This window comes from Leptodactylus fuscus, chromosome 4 (assembly GCF_031893055.1).
Source record: "Leptodactylus fuscus isolate aLepFus1 chromosome 4, aLepFus1.hap2, whole genome shotgun sequence".
In the NCBI taxonomy this organism is placed as follows: domain Eukaryota; kingdom Metazoa; phylum Chordata; class Amphibia; order Anura; family Leptodactylidae; genus Leptodactylus; species Leptodactylus fuscus.
The window spans coordinates 74,475,294-74,498,180 of NC_134268.1; the positions used below are offsets into that span (position 1 = coordinate 74,475,294).

General features: G+C 40.9%; 1 protein-coding gene across 4 annotated transcripts in view; it reads left to right on the forward strand.

The window, feature by feature from the left end:
• Nucleotides 1-22,887, forward strand: part of MTCL1 (microtubule crosslinking factor 1) — a 114,100-nt gene that overhangs the window by 74,751 nt on the left and 16,462 nt on the right. For 2 of the 4 annotated variants that reach the window (XM_075270670.1, XM_075270672.1), the window contains exons 6-11: nucleotides 1,158-1,310; nucleotides 4,363-4,482; nucleotides 7,321-7,557; nucleotides 10,171-10,377; nucleotides 15,660-15,827; nucleotides 21,711-21,962. In XM_075270670.1, coding sequence (XP_075126771.1) covers nucleotides 1,158-1,310; nucleotides 4,363-4,482; nucleotides 7,321-7,557; nucleotides 10,171-10,377; nucleotides 15,660-15,827; nucleotides 21,711-21,962 — 1,137 coding nt within the window. The remainder of the gene's footprint in view (nucleotides 1-1,157; nucleotides 1,311-4,362; nucleotides 4,483-7,320; nucleotides 7,558-10,170; nucleotides 10,378-15,659; nucleotides 15,828-21,710; nucleotides 21,963-22,887) is intronic. The other 2 variants (XM_075270671.1, XM_075270673.1) reach the window with 2 other exon arrangements.

Sequence of the window (22,887 nt, forward strand, 5' to 3'; positions counted from 1 at the left end):
AGAACCAGGAAAAGTCAGCTCCATACTCTGTTTAATAGCTTTCCTATGTTACTGCTGATCATCTCCTGTTTTAGGGAGCATTCACACGGAGTAAAGTGGCACGCTATTTGGAGCGTTTGCGCCGCGTTTCCGCCGCGTGTTTGACGGTGCGTGTTTGCGGTCGCGTTAACGCCGCGTTTACGCCGCTTTGCGCGGCGTTAACGCGACCGCAAACACGCACCGTCAAACACGTGGCGCAAACGCGGCACAAACGCGCCAAATAGCGTGCCACTTTACTCCGTGTGAATGCTCCCTAAGGGAACAAAAACTAAAGTGCAATACCATGGAATGGCCAGTACACAGTGTATGGCGCTGTCTGCTTCCTGCTCTCTAAGGCTCCATTCACACGGAGTAACGCCAGGCGTTTTTTGTGTGCTTTTTGCACATAGCGCCGCGTTAACACCACGTATACTCTGAGTTAACGCCGAGCAACGCCACCGCTACGCGGCGTTAATGCGGCGCTATGTGCAAAAAGCACACAAAAAACGCCTGGCGTTACTCCGTGTGAATACAGCCTAACACTGTGCAGATTTAGCAGCCCCAGCAACTGATCGGTCGGGGTGCTAGTCGTTGGGCTCCTACTGATCTGATACTAATAACCTATCCTAAAGATAAGCCATAAATACCAAGTCTTTGGCAGCCCCTTTAAGCTAGAGCCTGTCTACTATTTGCATTATGGCAAGCCAGTTATCTAGTCCTATTGTAATGCATGATGAATCTGCACTGTAGTCTAAGCCATTTGGCTTTCAATTGGGGAAGAAACTTGGTGCACTGATGCCTTCATTGCTTGCTTGCTTGCTGTTGGTATGACACATGCATCTCTCATTGCATGCGCGTCTCATAACTGGTGTTTGCGTTCTTTTTTCCCCTTGTTTTTTCTCTTTTTGCTTTGCAGATATTTCAGCCCATCATTTTGCTCATCCTATGTTTGGTTTTGTTTTCATCACTCTCTTACACCACCATTTTTAAGTTAGTTTTCCTGTTCACGCTTTTCTTTGTTTTGTAGTGTTTTTTTCCTTACCCGTTCTGTTATGTATACGTCTGTTTATTTTCTTTTTTCTTTATTCCCCCACATTGGTCTTTTTTATTTTATGTTTATAAACTGCCCATGCACTTAGCAGCCCAAGCTGAGGGAACAAATGGAATGGCAACTCCATCATGAGCATGAAGAAGATGCCCACCGTCTCCATGTTACTCATGAGTCACATCGCAGAGCAGATGGAGACAGTAAACACTGCAGGCCAGGAGACAAGGGCGCTTTCAGTCTAGAGGTCAGCAATATTATATAACCCCTTCCAACTAGATTGAATCACTTTTTGTTGTTTCTAAGTAAAGATATGTTTGAGACTCAATAGCGTCCCCCATTCCACTTAAAATAGGCAGAGAGAAAATTCCTGCAAACATCATAGTCTATGGGGTCTGCGGGTTTTTGTGATTATCCGCTTTTCAAGCATATAAGGTTTCCATTTTTTGGGTCCCCAAGTGGACCCGGAAGACAGAAACCCGAACGACAGTGTGAACCTAGCGATAGATACATAGATAGATAGAGTTTTGTGATTAGGACAAGACATATGATTCCCATTTAAGCACGAAGTTTAATCCCTTCCTGACATCCACTGTACTAATACGGCGGATGCAGGGTGTTTAAAGATGACGGCCCTCCATAGCTGTGCATTAACCCCTCTGGCACCTCTGTCAAAGCTAACCAAGGCACCATTTTATCGGCAGTGCATGGGCGCCGCCATTTTCTCGTGGTTTGCCGGCACCCGGAGCGAGCTTCAGGGCCAGCATTCAGTTGTCATGAAAGCCGGGAGCCTTGTGAAGGCTATTCTATTGACTGTTTTATGCAATACATTGCAATGCATTTTATTAGTGATCAGACCCCCTGAGGTTCAAGACCCCTAGGGGGTCTAAAAAAATGCACGAAAAAATTGAAAAAAAAATATAAAAAAATAAAAATGAATAAATGTTCAAATCACTCCACTAGAACACATATACTGTAAAAGTACTTCAGTACTGTGAAACACATACACATTAGGTATCCCTGTGTCCGAAAATGCCTGCTCTACAAATCTATAAAAATATTTTTCCCTTATGGTAAACGCTGTAGCGGGGAAAAAAAATCAATAGTGCCAAACCGCCGTCTTTTCACTGTTTTGCCTCTGATAAAAAAGGTGAATAAAAAGTGATCAAAGCAATAATAATTCCCAAAAATGGTATAACTGAAACGTACACCTGGTCCTGTAAAAAAGGACACACTATGCATCTCCATACACAGAAGTATAACAAGTTATGGCTGTCAGAATATGGCGACTTTTAGAAAAAAAAAAATTGGCACAGTTTTAGATTTTTGCTCAGGGGTTAAAATGTAAATGAAACCATGTAAATTAGGTATCCCCAGAATCTTACCGAAACATAGAATACAGATGACTTCTCATTTTGGCTGCACATTGAACGCCGTAAAAATGAAGCCCGAAAGAAAGGCACACAAACATTTTTTCTTCAAATGTACTTTTTTCCAGCTTCCCAGTACATTGTACAGAATAATTAATGGTAGCATCATGAATAAAGATTTGTCCCGCAAACATTAAGATCTCATATGGCTCTGAGAGCAGAAAAATAACGAGGTTATGGGGTTTGGAAGGGGAAACACCGAAAAACGAAAATCGAAAAATGCCCTTGGCAGGAAGAGGAGTGAAAGAGAAATTCCTGTGAAAATTTGTTTACTATTGTAGGCTATTAACTGAGCGACTTCACCCACTTGACTCATAAGCCAACAATGAGAAGAGATTTTAGTCAGGAAAATGACAATGACAATTCCAGTCTTCAGGTCTCTAGGCTGTTTGTGCCAGATGACTACTGTAGTCATCTCAGCCTCAGCATATGACTGCTGGGACATGCCATTTGTAAAGAGGTCACTGCTGAGGCCTGTGATTGGTCCCTTCACGCTAGTGATGTCAGCTGGGGGTCCTGCCGCCACTGGAAACGGAGTTCTGGGGAGAGGTGAGTAATGGTTTTTAACTTTATGACCCCATCAGCAGCCCTATTAAATAATAAAAAAGAGTCACAACACCCCTTTAAATTTTACCTTTATAAAGCACAATTTGTCCCACAGAAATAAGCCCCCATAAGATTTTGTGAATGGCTGAAGGACAAAGTTAAGGCTTTTAGAAGGTGCGGAATAAAAAACAAGCATGCAAAATGGCTGTGGCAGGAAGCAGTTAATATACGGTACCTGCTAGCGTATAAAAACTTCTACTCCAGATAAATGTGCCGCGGAGTCTTTGGTGAGAATTGTAAGAAGTCGAATCAATGGAAAGTTTATTCCTCCAGCAGAGTGTGGCGGGTCATTAGCTTCAGCCCAATCGATTTTACTACATGACTCCAGCTAAATACTTTGCTATCATATATAGCTCTGACTATAGCCTTTAACAGTTCTGCGTGCAGACCATCAAATTTGAACTATGTTGTTAAAATCGAACACCACTGGGCTTTAATTTATACAATATATGCAAATGTCAGCACCAACATCATTCCTTTATTCATCCTGGCTTATTCTATATAAATATCTCCTACCAATGTTGAACCACATTTGTGTTTTAAGTTTTTTGTTGACCTACTTTCTACCATATTTTCAGACTCCATTGCATATAAATGACTATAAATGGCCATATCACAAAGTGGATTTAGCAATGAGGCCATTCACGCAAAATCCACCCCAGAAATTTACCATCCATCAGTAGAAAAATTTCCCATTGACTGGGAGGTTCAGGTGGAATCTGTTCAAAGATAGGGCAGGTTGCTGCTCTTTAGCCGCTGGTTGATTTATTTTTTTCTTTTAGCTAGCTAAAAGATTCTGCTTCCCATTAAAATTAATGAGAGGCAGATTTTTTTTTTATTTGTGGCGGATCAGCTGCAAAAATTCCTCTGTGTGAACTTACCCTCTGGGTTCTGCCACATGTTCATATACTGCATATAGAATGAGTTGGTAAGGAATACTACAGGAAAAGCTGATTCATTGTGTTATACCTGGTAATGTTATGATGTGAATGGTCACAATCAGATGATTAAGTCTATGTTCACATCTTGCTGTCTGTTGTTCTGGTCCGTTGAGTGTTTTTTATTTTATCAATGACATCACCAGACGATAAAGTCGGACATGCCTTATTTCATTTTAATGCAGCATGAATTGGTTTTGTGTTGAATAGTGTTACTAGCAGGATGTTTACTTTGCTTATGTCATAGAGTCTGATTTTGTATAATTTTGCTTGTATGGTGCTGTATTATCTATAAGTAACATTGTCATTGTTCTCTAATAATCAGCTCAGCAATCATGTGTCACCGGAAAAGAATTCAGCTTTACGTGAACTACAGGCTATTCTGGAACAGGAAAGGAGACTTCACCAAGAAGAGCATGACAAGGTGACAGACAGACTCATTCAGGTATTGTACATCCCTAATCCACACTGTGCTCACCAAAGAAACAGAACACTGGGAAGTAGGAAAAAGTCTCCATTATGGCTTTGCTTTGCTTTTCCATTTTCTTCTTTGTATGTCAGCCGTACAGTACAACAAATTCTACAATAGGTGACTTATATTGTTGTGGCCCGCACCATAATACTAGTGATGACCACTTTTATGACATTTATGCCATTCTCTCTTCATCTATATGGCTGGGAGTTTTTTTAAATCCTTGCGTCTAGACTATATTGTTACAGTTTACATATACGGTTATATAATAACGGTAATGGCTATTGTTATACTAGAGACATGTACTTAAACATTGTATGTATATGTATCATGAAGGATGACAAGATAAAATTGCCCTCAAATAAAACAATTTATTTACATTTTATGGGGCATAATACTGTGTGCAGGCCAGGGGCCACTATGGGGGGGCATAATACTGTGTGCAGCGGACACTATGGGGCATAATACTATGTGCAGGGGCCACTATGGGACATAATACTGTGTGTAGGGACCACTATGGGACATAATACTGTGTGCAGGGGCCACTGTGGGACATAATACTGTGTGCAGGGGCCACTATGGGGCATAATACTGTGTGCAGGGGCCACTATGGGACATAATACTGTGTGCAGCGGACACTATGAGGCATAATACTATGTGTAGGGACCACTATGGGACATAATACTGTGTGTAGGGACCACTATGGGACATAATACTGTGTGCAGGGGCCACTATGGGACATAATACTGTGTGCAGGGGCCACTATGGGACATAATACTGTGTGCAGGGGCCACTATGGGGCATAATACTGTGTGCAGGGGCCACTAGTGGTATAGTGGTGGCATAGTGGTCCCTGCACACAGTATCATTTCCAATAGTGGCCCTGAACACAGCATTATTCCTCATAGTAGCCCCTGCACACAGTATTATTCCTCGTAGTGGCCCCTGCACACAGTATTGTGCCCCATTGTGGACCACCCATGAACAATTATTATACTCTGGGGTCTATTCAGACCCCAGAGTATAATAATTAAGAGACCCAAGGGAGGATACAAACATAAAAAACACTGTTACTTACCTCTCCCTGACTCCGGCACACTTCCTGGTGATGTCAGCCATTTTCAATGATGGAAGAGACATCACTTGAGCCAGGGCTTGTGTCTCACGCATAAGGACGCAGGCCTCAGCCTATGTGACGTCACCAAGTAGGCTCGAAAGCCTGCTGGAGCCAGGAGAGGTAAGTAACAGTGTTTTTTTATGTTCTCTCACCTCCCTTAGCCCTCTGATCATTATACTCGCGGGGGGTCTAAAAAGTATGTATATATGGCTGGATATGTGTCAGTCAAGATTAGAACCTGTTAGCATTGGCTGGATAGTAGTTTACAGCAGGTGTTCCTGACTGGGCTGATATTCATTATTAGTTAGGTGCTTTGGTAATATGAAGTCTTTTATATGTAAATGATCACTTATCACAAGCTGGTGATAGATTTGGGTGTGCTCAGCTCGACTATGACAAATCCATACATGTTATCTGCAGTTACGGAGTGATGTTTGGCATTTCTTCTATGTGCTGCTTATGGTAATTATATCCATTTAGTAGGGCACCCCATATTTACAGTTTGTGCTGATACGGACTATGTACATTATACAACTGAAGTAGCTAAACAAAATCAAATCTGTAGGTATTTTTGTAGCTTTTTTTTTCCGCATTGTGTGGATCAAATTAACCAGAATCTCATTCACTTTGCCGGTACTGTAAAACGTGTTTTTTTTATTGGTGCGTTACTGCAACGTGGGACCTTAACCTTAGGCTGAAGCCACATTTTGTGGAAATGCAGCTTTTTTTGTTGCAGATTTTGTTGTAGTTGTTTGAGCCAAAGTCAGGAGTGGATTGAGAAGAAGGAAGAAATATAAGGGTATGTTCACACGGCGGAATCCTTTTTCGTGTGGCTAGCCACGATGACATGCTGATGCAATGCATCAGAATCCCGCTGCGGCATCCCGCTCCTGATTAGGCCTGGATGAATGGGCCTAAACAGGAGGGTGTCTCAAGCCACGGATGCTGTCGCTGACTCAGTCGCGGAATCCACGTGAAGATAGGACAATCCGCATGAAGATAGGGCATGTCACTTTTTTTTCCGCTAGCTGAAAAAAATCATTAGCAGAAAAATACTCCCTTTGAAATGAATAGGAGGCATTTTTTAGGTGAATTTTGAGGCGGATATCGTGTCAAAATCCACCTGCAAAAACCTCTGTGTGAAAATACCCTAAGAGCTTCCTATATATTCCCCATTCCTTTTGTAGTCATTGTTGGCTCTGACTCAAAAAAACTCAGCAAAATCTGCAATAAAAAAAGCTGCGTTTCGGCAATGTGGGGCCTTAGCCTAAAGGGGTTATGCCACAAAAATTCTTTATTTCCTATCAATAGGAAAAGGGATAAATTGCTGATCGGTGGGGATGTGATGCCTAAGACAACCACCATCCTTGAGAGGGGGTTATTTTTCCCCAATTGTGAATGTAGCAGTGGATGCAGAATGCACACCCCTGTTCCATTTACTTCAATAAGAGCCCGAAAAATTGCCAAAATACAGCGCTCAACTATATCTGGCACTTCCACTGAAGTGAATGGAGCAGCAGTTCACATTCTGTGTCCACCACTGCATTCATAGTCCTCATTTTTGGTACAGCTTGGGCTGTCAACCCATGAATGCATATCCTACAAATACAATACATGTCTTGGATATGTAGCTTTCAGTATATTGTAAAAACTTTTGTTAATAACCAAATGGTCATTTGTTTTACATTACTTAGCTAGAGGAAGAACATCTGAAGAACATCCGGAGGAAAGATTTAGAAGTCCAGAGCCTCACACTGCAGAACAAATTGGAGGAGAAGACATGGGGTCAGGAAAAGAACCTTCTCCAGCATGAACTGAGGAACTTCAAGCAAAATGTCTTTGTTCTCTATGTCAAGTTGAAGTGGCTGTTGGCGCACTGGCGTCAGTGCAAAAGGGTGGAAGAAGAGGAAGTTGGAGATGAGTTACTACAGGTAGATCTCTAATATGTATAGAGCATCTCTATATGTTCGGTTTCTAGGGTTTTTAGTTAGGGTTTGTTCACACTACTGTTATTTGTCTGTTGCTGTTATCTGACACAAGATGAAAAAAACGGATATTAAACAACATCCAGTCCTGTGTAAAAAAAAAAAAAAAAAAAAAAAAAACTAGATGGAAGCTTTCTTCAATTGTTTTTTACTTTTCTAATGGAACAAAAAAATTATGCCAGACCTTTTCCTCCATTACACAAGTAAACTTGACCGAAAAAAGCGTTCATCATGGTTTTCACATTACATTATAGTCAATAAAAATGAAAACAGACAGAGGGTGATCCATCTGCATCAGTCACTACTGTTAATGTCCATTGCTCTCATCCTATGACCGATGAGAACAATGGACAGCAATAATTGTAGTGTGAACATGCCTTTACTGTTTGGTGCCATCTTTGTGCTGTTGTATGTTACCAGTGCACCCAGGAGAGCAAAATCTCTGTAATACGATATCCAGTGGAACGTGACTAAGGCTGAGTTTCAGACTGAGTTTTTTGGTCGGGAATTTGACGCGGAGGCCGCCTCAGATTCTGGACCAAAAAACCAAATGGGCCTAGTCAGGAGAGAGTCTCTTCAGGCCGACGTCCGCAGCTGAATCAGAGGCGGAATCCGCCTGAAGAAAGAGCATGTCGCTTCTTTTTTTCACGAGCAGGAACAAACTGCTCGCGGTAAAAAGAAGTGACCAGCTCCCATTGATTTCAATGGGAGGCGTTTTTTTGTCATGATTTTGACACGAATTCCACGTCAAAATCCCGACCAAGAAACTCTGTTTAAACTCAGCCTTAGGTTGAGCCTTAGGCTTAGGACGTCCCGCAACAATAAGGCGCTACAGGAAAAACCATGGCGGGAACACATCGCTTTAAACAGAAAGTTTGTGTAGTTTTCCTACGGAGATTTTCTGTTACAATTGTACTTATGGGGAAACCGCATGTCAATTATATCCGTAAATATAATTGACATGCTGCGATTTCCAAAACTGCTCCGGTTATGGAAAACACAGTGTGTCCACCCGGCGGTTTTACCATTCGCTAGAATCCCATGCCCACTTTGCCTGTATTGTAAAATGCTGATATTTTTCCCGTGGCATTTCCACCGCAGGCAAATCATGGCGTTTCCGTCCCGTGGGGCCCCGACCTAAAAGGGTTTTCTCTTATTCAACATTTACCAGTCCAGTGTGTTTTAAGGTTCTGTGGTAAGCAAGGTTTAGTTCCACATAGCCAAGAGCTGAGCAATACATCCATATTATGAACATTTATACGTCCCTCCAATTGATTTTTCCTGTTTGCTCTGACTTCATACATTGAGACTAGCAGTCAAAAATAAGTTTTAATATGACATGCCGCAATTGCAAATGCCATCCGGGCAGGCATTGGCGTTGCCCCTCTCCTTTGCTCATGGGCGATGGTTTTCGGTTTGAGTTCTAGAACTGTCACTAGAGATAAAAAGGGAGAGTTTGGAAACATTAAGGCTAAAACCCCCCATGGAATCCCGCAGCATCCCAAAACGATGCAGAAAAAAATGCAGTGCCAACGCATTGCAGTTCTTCCCACAGCGCTTTTGACAGAAAGTTTGCAGAGGTTTCCTCTTCATATTTTCTATTTAAATTATACTTATAGGGAAACCGCCAAAGTTTCTATAGATATAATTGAGAAGCTGCGATTTCCAGAACTGCGATGGTTTTGGAAATCGCCACATGTATGCAGTATGTACTTTAGCACAAAGTGGGGATGAAATTCACAATTTTTTCTGCAGCGTTTCTGCCAAGTGGGACCTCGTCCTAAATGCAGAAACCTGGGGCATTGCAAATACAGAACACTTTCACTGCTCCAGTGCAGGACTCTCCTTGTTTTGAATGTTTGCCTCAGTATGCACCCAGTGCCTCGCCGTTACTGATGGCAAATCAGTCAAGAAAATTGTCTTGCGTGGAGAATTTAAGGCTAAAGCCCAACGTTGCGGAAACGCAGCGTTTTTTGTTGCATATTTTGTTGCAGTTTTTTGATCCAAAGCCAGGAGTGGATTGAGTAGAGGATAGAAGTATAAGCACTACTTATATATTTCCCCTTCCTTTTGTAGCCATTCTTGGGTTTGGCTCAAAAAACCACAACAAAATCTACAACAAAAAAAAAGCTGCGTTTCTGCAACGTGGGGCCTCAGCCTAACTCTCAGTGCCATACACCGATCTGCAGGAAACATAACAATGAGCCGTCAACTCTTTCATAGAATTTTTTTTTTTTTTTTTTTAAACTGTGTATAGATTAAATATGTTTGTAGATGGATTATTAGTTGTATAATTATATTACTAATTTATCTGGTACCTTAAAACCAACTTTATATTATATTCATGTTAGACAGTTGTTTACTTTGTCCTTCTAGACAGTCATTTACCATGTCCTTACGCAAATAACTATTGCTGTATATTTGCGCTGTGTACAATGTGGTTACAGAAATACTTCTCAGAATCTCATCATTGCAGCTGTAGGCGACTATTCTTACCTAAAACATTACATTCCTTGATATGGAGATTTATTTCACAAGTGTTATGTTGACTCCTTGCAGATTGACCAGCTGAACACTCTTCCTGAATTTGCTGCCCACTTTGACTTCAGAGAAGGAGATCCTGACATAAAAGATGTGGAGGAAGAGGATGAAGATGATGATGGAGTGTTTGCCTTAACAGATTATCCCCAACATTCCACAGCAGAGCACAGCCGAGACCTCAGCCCTCAGCTCCAGACAGCTGAGATACTCCAGCATCAGAAGCAGGTACTGTAGTGCCTGTAGTGTAGTATATTCAGAGGACATCAGATTATAATTTCTTCAGTAATGTAACACTTATTGAGGAAGGTAGTGCTCACTATTAGTGGCGATATATCATATAGCATGTCAATAGGCGCCTGTTAGCTGCCATTCCCATTCCATAATCATCATTACTATGGGGATGAATGATTCTGGTGGAAAGGGCAGACTAATCTATAGGGCTTTGTGTATATGTACAGTGGTATATCTTGAGCCTTCTCTTGTAGATATACTTTGAGACGTTTACCCAGTGTTTACTTCTAACCAAGGGTCTGATGCAATGTTAAGAGAGTTGAGGTCATGTTGAATCACATTTATATTACCACAATGCCATTGAGTTCACAAGGATCGGTTGCATGATTCACTGGACTTCTTTTCTGTTGACATTGAAAACCCACTCCATTTATAGGTTATCAGCTCATGTCGAGATTTTTTCTTACAAGAACTTTCTGTTTTTAAACAATGGTTTCACCTCTAGGGTGTAATAAATGAGTCCTCTTATAATTTAGGGGTTAACATAATTCCTTTCCTTCCGTGATAGGCAGCTTTATCATAATACTATAAACTGTGCTTGGTCAATAGGTAGGACAAGTCTCAAGGGGTTAAAACGTGAATGGGGTAGTAAAGGCGAATTACTGAATGAAATGAGCTCATTTCTGGCTGCTAAGAGCTTGTTCACTTCTTACAATTCTCTCTTGTTATAAGGTTTCTTCCAAAACAAGTTGTTTTTCATCTTCAGCAATCAGCTGAAATCTGCTGGGACATTGATAAGAAGTGTTCCCTGCAGCGCCATCACAGGTCAAATATATAATTACAAGATTCAATGTTCTGCCCTTGTTATACATGGACATAATGGGTCCTTCAGAGAAAGAAGATCTCTTTTTACCCACTCACTGCTGCAATAATGTATTTAAGGCTAAGGCCCAAGGTAGTGGGCTTTCCACTTCCATTATACCAATAGGGAAACCGCCAGCGTTTCTGTAGGTATAATTGACATGCTGCGATTTTCTGCAATGTGTGGTTAGGATTTGCTAGAATTGCATCCACTTTGTAGTGACTGTAAAATGCCACGGCGCTTACGCCACGTGAGGCCCCCAGGCCTAAAAATAGGTTTCATAAATTGAACACCCCCTTTAAATGAGGTTGTCATCACTTACTGTCTTTAACCCTGTTACCGAGGTTGTCATCACATCCTTCATGGTTCTCAAGATCATAAAATCACAGTATGACCAATTTCATAGAAAGTCAGTGAACCTCAGTATGTTTTTGGAGTGTGAAAGAAAATCAAAGTACCTAAACAATAAGCACAAAAACTATATGCACTAGGTTTTTCCAGCCTCTGCAGCCAATATACAGGTGTATAAAATCAATTTCTAGACTGAGCAATGAAATGTATTCCTGTGGTTTCAGATAAGGCACAAACCATTGGCATTAAAGGCAGAGTTCTACCATATTGTTCAGTCAGCAGGTAGAACTGCTGATCCCTGTACAACTAGATCTAAAAAGTCTTTAGTATATCTAGTGCTCCCATCTATTTAGTGAAGCCAGGTACAATATGTATAATCTAACATTCAGATTTATATACAGTTGGTGATCAAATATCCTTATATCTTGTCAGAATAAGAACTACATCAGATATTGACTTCTCCATGCTCACTTTTCAATTGTTTAATTGTATTATGTGCAGAAGTAAAAATGACCTTTGTGTCTTATAGTCGTATTAGTGTCAAGAAGATCCGTTCATGACATCCTAAAATGTGGTTGGATGATGGCTGCCAACATCTCTTTGGGGACCATTAAAATGGACATCTTCCAACCACAACATCCATTCAGTTGTCTGGGCCATTCATCCCTCCCAGATAAAAGGCCAAACTTCAACCCTTGGGGATAAAGAGGAATTCATTATTAATGTAATAGCTGAGATGTGATGAACAATGGAACACTGAAGGTTATATAGTTGATATTTTATATTACTTAAAGGATCTCGTCAATTGGAAGGCCACTTTTCATAAAAGAATAATAATACTAATAATATAATAGTACTAGTAATAATATAGTATAATAAATTATTACTAGTAATAAATTAATAATATTGCTTTTAATAAACGTTGCACTCCAGTACTGTACTACTTTGTGTACCTTGTAATACTATATATCTCATGAAAGAAACGTTTCCTTCTTCACTTATCAGGCTGAGCTAATTTTTACATATAAATCTATGGAGAGGGGAAGATAGGAGAAAATGACACACAAACACTATAGCTGCAGCTGCTAAACTCTTCTACACTGAATCAGGGAGCCCTTCTGACACTGTAGAGAACAAGGCCATAAAGCAAATAACCGCCTTCTCCCCACTCCCCTCTCCATAGACTTCTGCGTGTCTGTTGAATACAGAGATTGACTGTATATAGATAAAGAGTCTGAGTGAAGATGAGGAGTGGAACTAGCTATTAGGGCCCCTTCACATGGCGTAAGCGCTCGGCTCATTCCGAGCCGTACACGCAAGTGCTTCAAAACACTTCCCATACACTTCAATGGGAGCGTGCGTAAAGCCGGCTTTACGAGGAGAAGGAAACTGGTTTCTTTAATAAGACATATTATAAAGTTTCTTATATTCACACGTAAGGTTCTTTTATGAAATTATATTTTACTAGATACTAAAGGCTAAAGTTGCACACATAAATGGGGGTTCTCAACTCAATGATGGAAAAATACAAAATGATTTTAGTCACACAGATAATGTTTTAAAACCCTTAAAAATAAAAATACTTGCCATATATAAAGTTAATCATAATATTTATCCATATACGATTGCTGTCCTAGAAGGTATATTTTACAACAGATATGTGAAACAGGATATTTTGAGTTCTAGACTGTTTTTGGGGTGCACAGTTCTTCATGCTTAAATTTATTGTATAAGAAATTAGAGCGCTATCTCTCTGAGAGTGCCATGAATAGTGCTAACCCTAGAAGCTACCCCTTTACCCTTACATCTCTTTAATCTGTCCCTGTTATTTGTGAAATAAATATACACCCAAGTGAAACCCTGCAATAATAGAGCAAAGAGGAAATAATAAATGCATGGATAAGTCAATACTTATTGCACAACACCAATGAAGCTGTAAATGACCCACTATGATTTAAATAGCCAAACATACTGTAGAGAACAATCCTAAAACGGGATATTCAGGGCTGAATTTGCCCATATCTCACCTATAAAAGCTCATTCCCACACTCCTGATGCGTGTCACCATTGACCTGGGACCATCAGGGGAATTGTTGTTAACATTTTCATCTATCTATCTATCTATCTATCTATCTATCTATCTATCTATCTATCTAGCACTGTGAGGTGGACCCTAGTTTTTGGAGAGACACAGCAGAGAAGGCAGTTATATGAAGGCGCTTATATGTTGCGTAGGCTTTGGGTGCATTGACTATTAGTTTGTCAACAATGACAATTTTAATGCTCTTCAGTCTTTAAGACAAAAACTTTTAAGATAAGCTAATGTAATGAAAGAAAATTGGTATGGGCTACCAGTGACAAGGCCCAGGAATAACCCTTTTCTAGCTGGTATAAAGAGTGAAGAACCATGCTCTATACTACTACCAATCCTATTACTCTAACAGTTTATGATGACCTATCAGTGTATGAAGTGTAGTGCATGCTATTCTCAGGCTCTGGATTCATTCAGTAACAACGTCTTAAAGTAGACTTTTCACCTCCTCCACCAACTCAAACTCTTTGCATCCTTTAATAGACGCTGCTCCACTGATTCTAGTGCTGTTAGAATTTTCGTAGTCCTCCCCATTCCCAAGCAATCACCGCACTTCATGTTTTGCCTGATATGCTTATTACACTCTGTGCTAGCTTTCTAAGACAGGAACAGCCATAGGGCACGATTCAGAGCTCTTTGTCCTTGTCCAATCAGAGGTGACCAGTGTCAGAGCTCAGAATCACGCCCACTTGTCTGCTGCTGTCTGACACCACCCACTTGACAGTACAGAGTCTAATTAGTAAATCAGTCATCACAGCTAACAACATTGATTGTTCAGGGATGGTGGGGGCTAGAGAGAAAAGTCCAATCAGTGCAGCGGCTGTGGTAATCAAAGATACAAAGAACTCAGGTTGGTGGAGGAGGTGAAAGGTCCTCTTCACAAATATGAGTGTGAATAAATAAAAAAATACTCTGTTTCCTTGCTCAATTATATTTTAAGCTAGATCTATACTATATTGCTAGGGGCCAAAGGTGAGATCATTCTCCTTTGTATTTATATAGTATACTAGCCTCTGCCCGCGACTTTGTCTGCGGGTTGTTGGCGTCAATGATCCGCCTATATTTAGCAAATTGCTGCTGTCGATGGCTTGCCTGCTACAGCATTTCGGCAGCTGTTAAGAAGTCCTGCTGCTGAACTTGTTCCTCACACCTTGCCTGTGATTGTTCCAGCATCTCAGGAGCTCGGGGGGAAACCATATTAATGAGCGTGTTCTTGGTGTTGATGGTTGGTTCATGTTGATGATCCACATGCTCCAGCGTTTCGGCAGCTCTCAAGCTGGCCTGCTGCTGAACTTGGTTCTTGCACTGTGCCTGGGATTGTTCCGGCATCTCAGCACCTCGCTGGGACGCCATATAATGAGCATGTTGTTGATGTCGATGATCCCTCTCAGCTGCGCTTGAGAAGAACTCTGTTGACTTCTGGCTTCCTTCATAACTCTCGTTGTTTACAACAAATTAGATTCTCTTTTTCCAGGCATGTTAATATTTGGCAAACTGTCAATTTGGATTAAAGGTGTTTGCCCATGTTTGTCAGCACTGCCTGGAGTAGATCAGATAATATGCAAAGTTATCTACACACTGAGGGTTAAGTGTGTTTACACAGAGAGATAACAGCCCTGGCTCAGATAAGGCTGCTGCTAAGAGCTGTTTAATATAGTATGTGAACCTAAATTCATAACAGTCGTGAAGCCATGTCATTTACTGGGATAAAAAGTAGCCTATATTTTAATCGAGGTTACAATCTATCTATGTGCCAAATTTCATTCAAATCCGTTCAGCCATTTTTGCGTGATTGAGGAACAAACACACAAACATACAGACATCCAAACTTTCACATTTATAATATTAGTAGGATAATTAGATAGAGGTATACTTTAATGTATTAGTAATAGTTTATTGTTAAGGCTTTATTTACACAGGCTGCTTTGTTGCATTTTGAGATGGTTTATTTCTATCTCTATGTCCCTATAGGCAAGTGAAAATCGTCGTCTTCTCGCTGCATTTAAGGGCTTATTGGATGATTTCCGCTCTGAACTGCGGGATGAAGAAACAGACCGACATGAAGTCCAACAGCGGTATGCTGAGGACAAAGCTACTTGGGAAGTGGAAAAATCAGAACTTAGATGTCGTCTGGATCAGGTATGGAAACCCTTAATATACAGAGAAAGCTATCAAATACATTGGAACAAAAGGCTTACTTCAGTCTTATAGTAGGATTTGATAATCTAACTGTATCATTATAGTGACGGGATGCCTAACTTATGATAGAAACATACTGTAACCATAGATGACCATATACCCTGGACATATGTTCAGTTTATTAGATTAATTCCATATTAGACATATATTCTTTGGATAATTTTATGTGAATCAGGGACACACACGGGTTTGATCATCTGCTATATTATGTGTTTAGCCAGTATTGAATTCACCAAGTGTTTAATGAAATGTCATCTATCTAAAGGTGACCACAATCATGAGACATGTGTAGGGACAGTCTATCTTTATGGTGTGCATAGACTCATTCATACATAGTTGGAAGACCTATAGTGTCTCACTTTATGGCAGCTTTAAGCATTGGTAGATTGGTGCACATTGACCACCTGCATGGGCAATGAACACACAATTTTGGTGAAGGTAATACCTCAGTTTTGCCTGCAAAATTGTCAATGGCCATCGTGAGCGGACTGAGTTTCGGGCACATATGGCAGCTGGAATGTGTGTCCTTACACTTAAAGGAGTATTCCCATGACACTTGTTCACTAGCCTGCAGGCTGTTGTGCTCTCGTCACTTCCTGCTTCTCTCGGCACATAGGTGGGCGGGGTTTCACTTGCACGGGATTGGTTGTAAATGAATTACCACAGTGTGAAGCTGATGTAGCAGAGCTGGATTTGAGTCACTTTGCATTACATACAGAGGTAACGGACTCCCTATCTCAGCCCTTATCAGCCAAATTCAATTAAACCAACTGATAAGTGGTAGAGCTGAAGATAGAGTTCAGAAATCCCGGAGCTCTCACCTCCCCCTCCCTTATCTGAGGAGCTCTGTTATTTGTCAGACATACACAGCTCAGAGCTACTGCTGAGCACTCAGCCCCCCCCTCCTGAGAGCAGGGAGCTCTCTCCGACTGATAAGAGCTCAGAAATCCCGGAGCTCTCCTTCCCCTATCTGTGTCATTTAAGTAGCGGTGCTTCTCAAACAGCTCAGAGCTGCTCCTAGCCCCTCCCTCCCCCCTGAGAGCAGGCAGCTACATCACTTGACAAATGAGTAGATAATCCCAAGGGCCATAGAAACGGTGTGTAAACAATGAAGTGAATAAATTAAGATAGCCGCCAAACAAAGCATTTTTGATAAAGCAATGCATTTAGGAAAAGTCTTAAATCCACATAAACTAGCAGTATAGATAGGATCCTTGTGATGGGACAACCCCTTTAAGAACAGGTATCAGACTGTTTACTTGCTGTAAACTATTCCTGAGATTTAGCAAATAAGAAATGGATATGTTAGGACCTGAAAACCGAACAGTTCTTACGGAAAAATAAGGATGTGGCTGCCTGCTCAGATGTGCCTACAGGGAAAAGATTAGTGAGACAGAGCAAGATTAAGTGGAGATTACAATTGAGATTAACCTCATTTCTCTGCTACGAACCAAAGTGCACTATACTAGAAAATAAATCCTTCCAGAAAGCTTGTACACGGTTCCGTGGAATCTCCAGCCTGTAATTCTATGACTTCTAAGGTGATAGCTACATCTATCCACCGCTCTTGTGTCTTAATTTATCACTTTTCTGACAAGAGTGCCAGACTTCATTCTACATCTCATAAAGTGATAACAAATCGCTAGAATAAGCTATCTCTTTCTGATCGGTGGTGGTCCAGCCGCCAGAATCCATCAGATCCTGAGAATGTAGGGACCACCGCACTCGCAATTCTAGGACCCAGAAAGTGGTGAAATCAACTGAAAAGCGGTGAAAGTCATGTAATATAATTTATCCAAATTTTTCATGTAAGCAAAGCAGCATCTGTAACCTCTTGAAACTTCAAGGGCTCTTAGAGTCGCTGTTTAATAACAATGCTTCACATTCTTTTTCATCTTTATCTAGTGAAATTGATTATTCTTACTAAAATCCTGATCAATAGAATACAAAATTGACATGTTTTTACTTATTCAAAATAAAAATATTTTTATAAGGCAGTGGGAAAGGGTTTTTTGTAGAATGAGTTTTCAATAGGAACCATTTTGGGGTATATTGGTCTTTTTTTCTGGAATGCAAAGTATAACAGTCACAATTTTTGCACAAGTTAGTTTTTCTGCCCCCCAAAAATTGTGACTTGTTCATTTCTGCAGCACCCTTGCCACTTTCTGAATAAGTGACATGGCAAAGGCTTGCAAGAATTTGGCGACAATTATGAAGGAAATTTATGCCGGCTATGAGCTAGCACATGTTTTGCTCTAGGCAGACAGCTTGGAGAAGGGTCCGCCTTATTTCTGAGGTGGTGTGTGTCTGCTATGAATGTAATTTCTCATGTAATACTGTAGTACTTCTGTATTGCACTGTGTTATGCCTGTCCGTGTGACTGGCATCCTGATATATGGGAGCCAGTATTATGCCTCTGGCTGCAGTAGCAACCCATCAATACCCCAATGATTGGGCCACGGCAGAATGGGTCTGATAGCCTGATTAATTTGACCTAAAAGTGTTTCATGATTCTGTTTTTTCTTTCGATTCTTACTACCTTAATGTAAAATGTACTGTAGTAATATGGCAGACGCTGGGTCTATGAATATGGTGCTGAGGAGTTCAGAAGCTGAGTGGACGCCGTAGACCTGGCGGCAATGCCGGCGATCAGAGACCTCTCTGATTGTAGACATTTAAATGAGTTATTCGAGATTAGAAAACATGGCTGCTTTCTTTTAGGAAAAGCTCCACTTCCTTTTCTCAGGAAGTGACATCATGTCTGTTGATCACATGACCACAGATCGCACAGACCACAAATCAGTCCTATTTAGTTTAGAAGTCACAGCCTTTATTGACCATGATATCTAGGGGTAAACTTCCAGAATTAGAGTTCTCCCCACTCCAAGCACCTCGAGCAGATCCACTCCTGCTATGGATCTCATGGCTGCCAGTGAATATACATCATATACTAGGAACAAAGAGTCGTTCCTAGCGTACATTTCTTTTGTTACACAATAAATAATTTTCTGAAGATGCATTCCTATTAAGGAAATTTTTTTTCTTTCTGGACTATAAGAGGCTGCATGTATAAAGCAGTCCCTCGAGCGGGGAGAAGCTCATCATGAATGCTATTGGATCATTGTGTTGCACTTCGATTTCTTTGTGGATTGATAGACTGTGTTGTCATCAATAGTTGATCAGCCTAACTGCTGACTGTGTATACATAGCGGTAAATCTTTCTATGCTTTATCTGGTGCATGTGTATGTTTATTGCCAGTGGCTGCCGGGAATATTGATTTACAATCTAGGACTTACTTTCTTCTGCACTGTGGTGACAAGTGATAGCCTTTCCTTTTGCAGTAGACTGTTGTTGCTTTGGTAACATGGCCGTGTATTTGCCGCTTTAGAGCGCCGTGATCATGTATTTATCAGACGTTTCGGATGTATACAAGTTGTTTGTTCCCAGTAGCAGGTGGTTTAGTAATCGGGACACTGCACTAAGGATTTTACAATTGCTCCTGGCAACCACTTCTAGTAACAGGTTGGAATATGTCTGTGTGGAAGAAAGATTAGCAGGATGACGGCAATATCTGGAACAAGATCATTCAATGCAGAGAGGAGACGCTGGCCACTAATGAGATGTTTGGCGTATAAATCACTGCTTTTTCTACCTAAATCTGGGTGTTTCCCGAGACAGACATTGCGTCTGCTCATAATATGAGATCCTATTTCCTGAATTTTACCATGTGCTGTATCCCGTCTGACCTAACTTTCAATTGGGGAAATATGTGTCATCAGCATGTGTCTTAGGTTTCTTAAAATATAAAGGAATATTAACCAGATAAGGTCCAGCATATTTGTGGGAGTTTAGGACTAATTACAATAATTTAAAAAAAAGTTATATAGCTTATTATCCCCTCCAAATATGATAAAAATGTATGATGGTGCAACTTGTCTCGCAAAAAAAAGAAAAAAAAAAATCGTAGGAATATGATGATGGATAAATAAAAACAGGATATGACACTGGAAAAGACAACCAATTGACTTTATATTTGCAGGCCGACATCAATCAACTCTGCAAGGATGTCATTGCAGAGTTAGCAGCTGCATAATCTCAAGCGGGAGATGGCTGTTAGCGCCAACTGAACCCTTTACCCCGCACCGGTTTTGGAAATTGCAGCGTGTCCGCGCTGCAGTTTTTACCGCAAGGTGGGCATGGGATTTGCATGAATCCCATCCACTTTGCAATTACTGTAAAATGCCGTGATTTCTCCCCCAGCGTTTCCGCCACAGACAAATCACGGTGTTTCCGACCTGTGGGGCCTAAGGCTAATGCTCTACATAGCGAAATACAGCAGAAAAGGCTTTTTTTTGCAGCGTTTTCGCTGAGTTTTTATCTGTGAATTTTCTTCCCTTATCAATCAAAAAGGGAACTGTTCACTAACCGAGGAAAATAGCCTGGACATTAAGTAATTAAAAGGGCATTCCCATCAATATATTTATGGCTATTTCCATAGAATGTGCTATAAATATATGTAATAGATGTGGATCCCACCTCTGGGACCTGAATCCATCTCGAGAATCCACAACTGCGCATGTGCTTGTCTTTCCATTTACTTGGACAAGAGTTTCGATAGTAGCCAAAGCTGTCTGCTCAATTATTTCTGTAACTCCTGTACAAGTCAGTGGAATAACAGGTGCATGCGCATGCACTTGTGGACACAAATGAGGGCCCGGTATTCTGTCAGTTAATGGCTATGTATATATCACTAGGTTAATCAGTGTAAAGGATTGTCCCAAGATTGATATTTCTGTCATCTATTCCTAGGATTAGTGATAGGTAGGTGATGGTTGATGGTATCCTGGCCCAAAAAAACGGAAAAGGGGGTCTAACGTCTCTGGCATCCCCTTACGTTTAATAGACCACAATTACAAAAGTGCTCCTGGTGCTAGTTGGGACAACTAAATAACGTGATACCATTGTGTATAGAAACCTTATAGAATTATTTTTAGAGGCAGCATTTTGTACTTAGATCCCCATATCATATGTGAATAAGGGTATCTGACAACTATCCAGAATGAGGTTCTGCAGTCATAGTTAATTCACTGTAGAAGAGTAGAAAGCTCAGATGGGGTTTAATATAGAAGTGAAGGTCTCAGCAACCTTGCTCTGCGCACAGGCATCCTTTACCCCAGTGACAGCAGAGGTGCCGCCACTAACACTTAGACTGTATGCATTCTAAGAGCAAGCGATAAAAAGCAAATGAGAATTTAACGCGTATGGCAAGCACGCTATATTTAAACGGTGTCTACCACTACGAAAATCACTTCCACACCATTTATATGCTGTTGTAGAGGTGGTTAGTGACATAGTAAACATATTTTTTTAAAGTGTGAAGTTGTTGCCAAGAAAATCTACTTTTAATCTCTATGCAGATGATCTTCTTGGTGCACTCGGGCCTGGACACATCTCCCAGAACATATTTTTTTCATGAGATCACCAAACATCAGGACCTTTTAAGCTTTCTGTTAATAGGTGGCACTGATTGACAACCACAAGCGACAACGCGTGGTCTGGCAGGTGCGACCATGCCCTGGGTGCAGCCAGAAGATCACTTGTACACAGATTAAAAATTGATTTTCTTGGCAGCAAGGTTGCACTTTGACACAAAGAAGGCATGTGCACTATGCTGTTAACTGCCTCTATGATAGTATATAAGTGGTTTGGAAGCGATTACGGTGGTGATAGAAACCCTTTAAGGTTAATAAATGTACAATCTCCTATTTTTTTCTACTCTGTCACATCCAGAAATTTTAAATATTCTTACTGTCCTCATACAGTTTGAAACGAGAAAGCCAAGAGCGGCAGGAGATTTAAGCCCTACTGAGAAGAAGGCGTCCTTCAGTCATGAGCGCGATGAGTACAAGAAGCTGCTAGCTGAGAGCCACAGGTTAGTGATGGACCTCCGAAGACAAGTCCAGCAAAGTGATAAGAACTGGAACCGCGAGAGAACAGAGATTCTGGATCGCGTGGACAGAGAGAGGCAAGAGTGGGAGCAGCAAAGAAAAGAACTGCTGAGAAGAATAGAACAGGTAGAGTGCTAGAAATAAAACATAAGAAACCACCAAATCTTATCCTAAAATTGTGACAAAACATTCAATATTTGGTGGGGATTTCAGTAGGATATACGATATTACCAACAATTGTGTTGTGTTTAATCACTGGATTTTGCTTCTTTTATGTCCAAAATCCTGGCTGAAGTCCCATCCAAAACTTCCTGCTTTTATATTTGAATTGCTGTTGCTATGAGAAATGTATACACCATGTGTACGGACTATGTACAGGGAGGAGAAAGGGAGCTGACTGCACGGTAGGCATGCTAGGCAATGCTCTGAATGCTGTTGTGCATTCACTTATTCTCTGTCTTGGGAGCATGCATGCTGAGCAGCATTGGTGTAACTAGGAATGGTGGGGCCCCGTGGCGAACTTTTGACTTTTGTCGTGACGCATAAGAATGCAAGCAAGTAGGCCTGAGCCAGGAGAGGTAAGTAACAATGTTTTTTATGTTCCCTTACCTCCCCTGGGCCTCCGATCATTATACTTGGCGAACTTTTGACATGTCGAACAATTACTAATCTCAAATTAATGTCCTATCCTAATGATGTGTCATTAATTTTCAGTCTTGTATAACCCTTTAAGACTAGTCAGGCAGAACTGTATGCTCTTCTTGAATATAGGTCGCTGAGTCTTCCATGTGTTGGAAACTTTTATATCTTTCAAGCATTAATCGTCTAACCAATCTTGGCATCGAGCTCTCTGGGGTTTCTTAAAAGCAGCTTATACAAAAGCAAATACCAGCAAGTAAAGCATTTTATACCCAGAAAGCTGTGGGAGAATAGATGTGACCTGATACACTTTTAACATTGCTAAAGACATAGCGACTGCTTTCTCCATTTTTAGCCCTAAGGGTCTGCAGGTTCAAGTGTTCTTCTTAGACTTGTCTAGCTTAAACTGGAA